Source organism: Triticum urartu, chromosome 3 (assembly GCF_003073215.2).
Source record: "Triticum urartu cultivar G1812 chromosome 3, Tu2.1, whole genome shotgun sequence".
Classification (NCBI taxonomy): domain Eukaryota; kingdom Viridiplantae; phylum Streptophyta; class Magnoliopsida; order Poales; family Poaceae; genus Triticum; species Triticum urartu.
Genome location: NC_053024.1, coordinates 53,693,988 through 53,702,775, shown reverse-complemented (window position 1 = coordinate 53,702,775; position 8,788 = coordinate 53,693,988). Strand labels below are relative to the sequence as shown.

General features: G+C 50.3%; 1 protein-coding gene across 1 annotated transcript; it reads left to right on the top strand.

The window, feature by feature from the left end:
* The first annotated feature begins 5,428 nt into the window (after nt 1-5,428).
* Nucleotides 5,429-8,587, top strand: LOC125542780 (RAP domain-containing protein, chloroplastic-like). The gene is made up of 3 exons (XM_048705953.1): nt 5,429-7,280; nt 7,422-7,504; nt 8,211-8,587. The coding sequence occupies exons 1-3, from the start codon at nt 5,507-5,509 to the stop codon at nt 8,280-8,282; spliced, it is 1,929 nt and encodes a 642-aa protein (XP_048561910.1). The 5' UTR covers nt 5,429-5,506; the 3' UTR covers nt 8,283-8,587.
* The last annotated feature ends 201 nt before the right edge of the window (nt 8,588-8,788 follow it).

Below are 8,788 nucleotides of genomic sequence, written 5' to 3'. Positions count from 1 at the left end.
TGCACCTCCTCCTCGGTGGCTTTCTTAGACGTCATTCCCTTCGGTAGTTCCCAATAAGCCTCCGCCAATCTATATTCAGCGCGTTTGGCAGTAGGAATGTTGCAGTTTTTGTTCTTTTTATCCAAACGGTCACTACGCCTTCCGGAACAAGTAGATGCCCCTTCAATCTGCAAATGAATCGGTTCTACGAGTAAGGACCGTGGCACTGTGCAACTGAAACTGCTTAGGAGTTCATCCAATAAGGTGGTTGAAGGCACTCCAATGTCATCGAGTAGCTCCTCGGACCCGGAAGACATCATATAGGTATTGCCCTCTGAGGCGGTCATCCCTGGAGAGGAGACCAAGGGCGGCACCTCTCCAACCAAGCCAACAGGTAAGGACACCTCAGTCCGCTCCATATCATCGGTCCCTCTGACTTTCTCAGCAACCTTCGCTTGCGCCTCCTCACCTTGAGTCACCATCCTGTGCAGAGCTAGATCCAAAGGAGGAGGAACATCTACAGGTAGAGCCACAGCAGCCAGTACCTCGGATGAGCAACCAGCCACACCCGCATCACTGATATCCTTACTGCAAGCAACAACAGGAGGCAGCGATTCCTCATGGTCACACCAGGGAGGAGGTGGACCCATCGGCGCCAAGGAAGAGATGATGGTCGGCGAAGCAACAACTCTGTCACTAATAACCTCCAGCCGCTCCAAGAGGCCTGAGTCCTGGGCCGCCCATCCCTGCAAAGCGACCGCCATGTCGCGGAGAGGTTGAACGACCTCCTCCACACGGGCGGTAACCAGGGCCTGCAGTTCGGCGTGCAGCGTCTCGGTCTGTGCTGCAAAAAGGGGTTGCAGCAGCCCCAGATCAGCAGCAAAGGTAGTCTTGCCGGGATCGGACAGACTTGACCAAGAGACACCGGAGTTGCTACAAAGGGCCTCCTGAACGAGCCCCGTCGGAGAAGCAACCACGGCGGCCCACGAGCGCTGCTGCAACTGTTGTGAAGAAGCTGGTGGCTCGTGGTTGGGGAGGCCAGGAGCAGATGGCGGCAACATGGAGCGGCGGAGGCGACCTTGACTGGCAGGAAGGCGGCCCGGACAGTCACGCTTGCGATGGCCAGAGTGGCCGCAAGCCAGGCAGGTGACAGGGCCTCGGCAATCGGCGACAAAGTGGTCCTCCGCCAAGCAACGGAAGCAGAGTCCGTAAGCTCTCCGCTTGAATGCGAGGGAGCGGTCGTCCTTCTTCTTGCGGGGCAGGGCAGATGGCTTCTCCAGCCTCGGGCGATGCCGGCCCCCGACCTCCACCCACCCCTTCTCCACCGAAGCCTGCGATGCATCAGACACGATTTGTGGCCTGAAGTTCGGGGGGAGTCGATCTGGAGGGGGCGGCAACTTGAGTGGAGGGAGGAGCCCAGGGCATTCTCCATTAGTTTCTACAAGGGGAGAGAACAACAAATTGTAAAAAATTGGCGCCATGATAGTTTTCTCATTCCGGCAATCCTCCATTGCCTTCCAGCCTCATTATAGTGAACATATATGAGCGTTCGAGATAGTACAGTCAACACTACTAGCAATCCATGGCGCTCACTCTTCGTCTCCTCTCCCAATACAATTTTACTCACTGATGATGAGGACGTTAAGGACGTGATTGACATCAGAATCTGATGGCGCTGTCAGGCCGTCCCATTTCATCCAACGAGGAGGACGATGGTCACACCAAGGGCGCCGTGCGGCCACATCTTTTGTGGATGCTAGCTCCAGCTACGGCTACTCTCACAATGACACCACACCAACTCGGCGGAGTCGGCCGGCCAAATACAGCTAATGGCATAGCGACAACAATCTTTGGCTTGTGGAAATCGATGGGAGGCTCTGCAAGGATTACGATGGCGCACGTGTACCTTTAACAACGCTCGTGGAGGAGTTTCTGAATTGTGGGTCATTGTTCTGCCGTGGCAACATGAACTCATGCATCATCACGCAGAAGATGAGATATTTGTCGAACAAGTCGTTGGATATGTTCAAGAACAAGTACAAGCGCAATTATCACAAATCGCGCGCACAGCAGAAAAAATAACTCTTCAAACACTGCAAAACGCATGACAACACATTGTGGAACAAGACATATTAGCTTGTTGGACGATGTGTTGCCATGCCTTTATGTAGTATTTGAAGAGTTTTTTTTTCCACCGTGCGCGCGGTTTGTGATAGTCGCGTTTGCACATGGTCTTGCACATATCCAAGAACTTATTCTGCAAATGTCTTCCCTTCTAGGTGATGATCCGTGAGTTCAGGTTGCCACGACGGGTCGACGACCCACCATTCAGAAACTCCTCTAGGAGTGTCGATGAAGCATGTGTTGTAGTAGTCGACGACCCACCATTCAGAAACCCACGACGGGTCGAGAACATGTGTGCCATGGTAATCCTTGCGGAGCATCTCATCGGTTTCCACAAGGACTGTCGTCGCTATGCCAGTAGTTGTATTTGGTCGGCCGACCCCACCAACTTGGTGTGGTGTTGTTGGAGTCATCATCGCTGTCTTAGTTGTAGCGATCAGCCACAAAAGACTTGGCCGCGGGGTGGCCTTGGTGCTGAAATCGTTGTTCACGTAGTAGACACCGATATCACCATCATCGGATGAAATGAGGATGACCGTGTCACAGCCATATGAGTGCATGATATCAACCACGTCCTCATCGTCAGAGAGGAAAACTATATCGCGAGAGTAGACAAAGAAAGGAAGAGTGGGCGCCATGAATTGTTAGGACCGCTGATTGTGTTGTCTTTAATGCTAACACACACACACGCACGCACGCACGCGCGCGCGCACACACACACACAAAGGGAATGAAGGATTCGCTTGGATTTTTTTACAATTTTGTTGTCGCCCCTTGTAGAAACTAAAGAAATGAAGGAGGCAAATGAAATTAAAAAATAACAATCAATCACCCCACAAAGAAATAATACAATCAATCGGTGTATATAAGGAAAACATGGATCATATTCATGCATGGACCAGCCATATCAAGTCACCACACTACGTGCATAATCTCTTTCCATGTATCACGTACGCCAACAATCAGTGTCAGTAATCATCAGTCAATGCTTTTCAAATACAGGGAAACTACAAGCAATAAGAAGCAATTAAGGGGAAACACTGGCTTGTTCCACTACTACTGCTCGGACAATATTGCAAACCTCATTAAATAGGATCTCATGGCCATCATCAGCAGGTTCTCGGACCTACATGTGGAGCATTTCGAATGGCTGAACTCAGCCAATATTGTGCTCCTCCCTAAGAAAGACGGTGCCGACGAGATCATCGACTATTGCCCAATTAGCCTTACACATGCCATTGCAAAGATTGTGGCGAAACTGTTGGTCATGTAACTTGCCCCTCACATGGACACCCTCATTCCCAACACCCAAAGCATCTTCACTACGACTCGAAGCAACCATGATAACTTCATGTTTGTCCGCATTTACGTGTGTTGGTTGCACCGACGAAAAAAGGCTTCAATCTTTCTCAAGTTTGACATAAGAAAGACCTTCGAGTCTGTGCACTGGGAGTATATCTTTGACCTCCTCCAACGGCGAGGCTCACCCCTCACTTTCACAACTAAATTGCCACCTTCTCTCCATGTCTTCCTCAAGGGTGCTTCTCAACGGTGTACCCGGCACTCCCATTCGCCATGGTCGCGGCCTCAGACGGGGAGATCCCCTGTCGTTGTCATTCTTCGCCATCACAATTGACCCTTTGTAACCTCTTATAGTTGTCCACCGAGCTTGGTCTTTTGCATCCTTTCAGAGACCGTGGGAAGATGCTTTGCCCCTTTCTGTACGCCAATGATGTGACCATATTTGTGGCCCTGATTAAGGAGGATATGCATGCCCTCTCCTCCACCGTTAATGACTTTGGGGAGGTCACAGGGTTGATAACAAACTTCCACAAGTCGCGCTTTGCCCCTATCTGTTGCGACGACATAGACCTTGGCGACATGATGCAAAGCCTCCCTATGATGTGGTCGGCCTTCCCCATGTGTTGTTTTCAGTTGCCTTTGTTGATCAAGCGCCTCAAGCACATTCACTTTCAACACTTGGAAGATAAGGTGGCGGCCAAGCTTCCCCCTTATCAAGGCTGTTTTTTCACTACCATCAAACATGTGGCCTTGGTCATGGTGGTTCTCACGGTCGTCACTGTCTACCATATCACCCCCTGCCCTAGCATCCCTTTGGAGGTTTTGCAATTCATTGACAGGTTGTGGAAGGCCTTTCTTTGGGTGGGATCTGACAAGGTCTCGGCTGGGAAATCCAAAATTAAATGGGGGATGGTGTGCCGGCCTACCGTCTTTGGTGGCCTTGGGATCCTGCACTTGGGCAATTTCTCTCAGGCCCTACGCCTCGGTTGGCCTTGGTTCGAGTGGCCCGCGCTGGAGAGAACATGGGTGGGCACTGGCAACCCTTGTGATAGCTCGGATATGGTTCTCTTCCATGCTCTCACCATTTGCGATGATCGATGATGGCGCTAAGGCGAGCTTCTAGAACTCGCCATGGGTCAACGGAATGCAACCTAAAGACATTGCTCCTTCCATTTTTTGACATCTCCACAAAGAAGAACGACCGAGTCAAGGATGCCCTTGTGGGTGATCTTGGGTGAATATCGATGAACTTCCAACAGCCTATTTATGCCACATATCCAGGAGTTCTTCAACCTTTGGTCCTTTACGTCTCAGACACAGCTTGTTGACGGCCGCCTGAACTTAATTGTGTGGAAGCTCGGGATGCTACTTCGCGGCTTTAGCATGGTGTGGAAGATTTGGGCTCCTCCCAACTGCAAATTCTTTGTGGCTAATCATACAAAATGGATTTGGATGGCAGGCAGATTGGCTAAGTGCGGGTGACCAAAATGTGGTACCGTTGAGTTGGTTGCTCATATGAGATTCCAATGCCGTTTCTCCCTCTAGATTTGGAACTTGGCCCGTGATTGGCTTGGCCACCATTGCTTTCATTCTACCTCCTGGAGGAGCATCGACAACGTTAAGGCTTGATGGGAACACTTCTTGCTTCAAAATCATGCTAACCGCAAGGGTATGGCGACGCTCGCAATGCTCATCGCATGCGAGATTTGGAACGAGTGCAACACAAGTGTGTTCAACCACCAATCCATAACACCACTAATCATCTTTGGTGGGATTCGTGCGGCGGCTTATACTTGGTTCAGGCGGCTTATAAGTACTCCCGTTTTACAGATGAATACTTTGTGTTCCGCATATTAACCGCTTGATTACCACAGACCTGAATTATGAAACTACATTGTGCACATTCAGACTAGCAGACACAGGCTTATTTTTTTGTTACAATTTCTCTGAACTTTCTGAAGCAAAGTCTGTACACATTCAGAGTTTCAGACTAACACAAGAAAACCAAGCAGCCTTCCCAGGCGAGGCCAGGCGCTGAAATTCCTTCTTATCCATCCAGAGACTCGAGCCGCGCTACCCCGATTGAGCCGAGCAACCAACAATGGAAACCGCTGCCGCGCTCCTCGCCCCTCTCCCCCGAAGCACCGCCGGCGGCGGCAGCACCTTCCCCGTGCTCTCCTCCAGCAACCCGTACCACCATTATCCCCAGCCCCACCACCCCATTTTCTCCGGCCTCCCCAGCCTCAGTCTCAGGGGATGCGCCTCTCGCCTCCCGCCCTGCCGCGCCGCCGTGAAGGAGGACGACGCCACGCCGCAGTGGCAGCTCGACTTCCTCGGGCCCGACCCTCAGCCGCGGTCCGGGAACGACGACGGCGACGACGACCCGCTCCCCGCCGCCAGCACCGACTGGTGCGTCCGCGCGCGCCGCTCCGCGCTGCGCTCCATCGAGGCCAGGGGCCTCACACCGGCGCTCCAGCGCATGGTCACCCCGCCCAAGAAGAAGAAGAAGAAGAAGCAGAAGAAGAGGGTCCTCGGCAGGAAGCCCCGCAAGCACGACGCCGACGAGGATGAGCCGCCGCTGGATGGGGACGAGTTCGACAGCGACGAGGAGGCGACCCTGGACGACCTCGACCTCCGGGTGGCGCAGCTCGGGGACGGGCTGTTCGACGAAAAGCGGCAGAGGAACAGGGAGCGCTTCATCCAGACGCTCTCCAGCTTCGCCGCCGCGCCGTCCAACCGGACCAGGGAGGTGGCCCTCAACAGGGACATCGTGCAGGCGCAGACCGCCGAGGAGGTGCTGGCGCTCACCGCCGACGTCGTCGCGGCCGTCGCCAAGGGCCTCAGCCCCTCGCCGCTCACCGCGCTGAACATCGCCACCGCGCTCCACCGCATCGCCAGGAGGATGGAGGCCGTGTCCATGGTGCAGATGCACCGGCTGGCCTTCGCACGGCACAGGGACATGTCCATGCTCGTGGGGCTGGCCATGATGTCCCTCCCGGAGTGCTCGCCGCAGGGCGTGTCCAACATCTGCTGGGCCTTGTCCAAGATCGGGGGTGACCTGCTCTACTTGCCGGAGATGGATAGGATTGCCGGCGTGGCCATCTCCAAGGCTGATGATTTCAACGCGCAGAATGTCGCCAATGTCGCCGGAGCGTTCGCCACCATGCGCCAGTCAGCACCAGGCCTTTTCTCGGCGTTGGCACAGAGAGCAGCAACACTGGTGCACACCTTCAAGGAGCAAGAGCTTGCTCAGTTCCTCTGGGGATGTGCTTCTCTTAATGAATGCCCCGGTCCTTTGCTCGACGCACTTGATGCTGCTTTCCAGGATGCTGCCATCTTCAAATGTAATGTCTATGATCCATCGTCGTCAGACATGCAGCAGAACGCTGCCAAAGAAGCTTCGAGCGAAGAATATGGTAACAATTCTCATGCGCTAAACTTTAGTCGAGATCAGCTTGGCAATATTGCTTGGTCCTATGCTGTTCTTGGGCAACTGGACCGACAATTCTTCTCACATATCTGGAACACTCTGAGCCAACACGAAGAGCAGAGAGTCTCTGATCAGTACAGGGAAGACATAATGTTCGCATCACAGGTATATCTTGCAAATCAGTCTTTGAAGCTTGAATATGCACATCTCAATATGGGCTTAAGAGATGATCTGGAAGAGAAAATAACAAAAGCGGTGAAGAGCAAACGGTTCAATCAGAAGACGACCTCCTTGTTTCAGAAGGATGTCGGACGTCTTTTATATAGTACCGGGCATGAATGGGTTAGAGAATATACAGTGGATGGTTACACCGTCGATGCGGTGTTAGTTGATGAGAAGCTTGCATTTGAGATAGACGGGACGACGCACTTCTCAAGGAATTTAGGTATCCTCTACTATTGATGTCTGTTGCTTTCTGTGCTTTACTTACCATTTCTGATAAAAGGCTGTCCATTTTCTTCTTGTTTCCCTACTTGATTCTGCATCTCAAAGCAGAAACTAATGCAGATGTGTACCTGTTTTTCAGGCACACCATTAGGCCACACGGCATTTAAAAGGCGTTACATAACCGCTGCTGGATGGAAATTAGTTTCCTTGTCTCACCAAGAGGTTAGTCACACCTTGAAGATGCTAACCGTTAGTAAATTTTACAGATTTATTGTTTAATCTGTCGTCGATTAACAAAGAAAATTCACAGCTACTCTATATTGTGTCATATCTTCCAGAACTTCATATGCCACCGTCTCAAATCACTGTTCTGTTTTGTTTTCCAAAAGAAATGGCTTCACTCTATTATTCATGTTTATCTGTAAACTCACATTAACTTGTTGGACAGAAAAAAAGAAGTTCTTGTTCTGCATTTTGTGCTCTCATATTAACTTTAGGGACATTTTAGTAGCTTGACTTGGATTTCAGCATTAGTTTTCTGAGTTCTCTGAATAAGTGAGAATATCTATTTTAAGACTTACTGTGATAATATATTAAGAGTTTCTTTTCCCTGACACTCATTAGTGTGTCATATTAATTAATCTATTGTCAATTCGCAAAGGAAACTCTTAACTCCTCCACAGCGTGACATATTTTCCAGGATTTCATATGCCACCATCTGAAATCAATGTCTTGTTCTGTTTTTTCTATAAGAAAAGGCTTCTCCCTATTACTCATGTTTATCTGTAATGGAGCTCACACGAACTTGTACCGGCATTTTGTGCACTCATATGAACCTTGACTTGGATTTCAGCATTAGTTTTCTTAGTTACCTGAATAGGTGAAAATATTTAGCATATTAAGAGTTTGTTTTCCCTGACAAACACAGTGGGAGGAGCTTCAAGGTGAGACTGAGCAAATGGAGTATCTGAGGAGAATTTTAGGCATTGATGCAGAATAAGTGTAGCCGTTGGACATTTGACATCATGAGCTCTGCCAACATGAAGAATACCCCTGGAATTGCATTTTCAAGCAATTTGTGGTGGATCCAACTTTGGGCTTTGCAGGGCGCGGTGTTTATTGGGCGCAGCGTGTAGCTTCAAGGCCTAGCGTGTCAGAAGCCGTTGGTGATGAGATATAGTTATGTTTTTGTTTTGTTTGAGAGGCACGTGAGATATTTGTATACACTGAACTATTCTGTATCACATGATAATTTTTGGGGAACTGTTTGGTGCTGAAACACATAAGCTAGATCAGGTTGCCATATGTTGCACTGCGTGAGAACTCTTGATGATGGCATGACATTGGAATGGTTTGATGCCAAAAATTGACATGCCAACATTTGGCAAATGCCAAAAATGGTTGGTTAGCATGTTTACTTGCCAACCTCACAAGAAGTTGCCCATTTTTGGCAATTTTTTATATTGTCAGTTGTTGGCTTGCCAAGTATTGGCAATGCCAAATGTT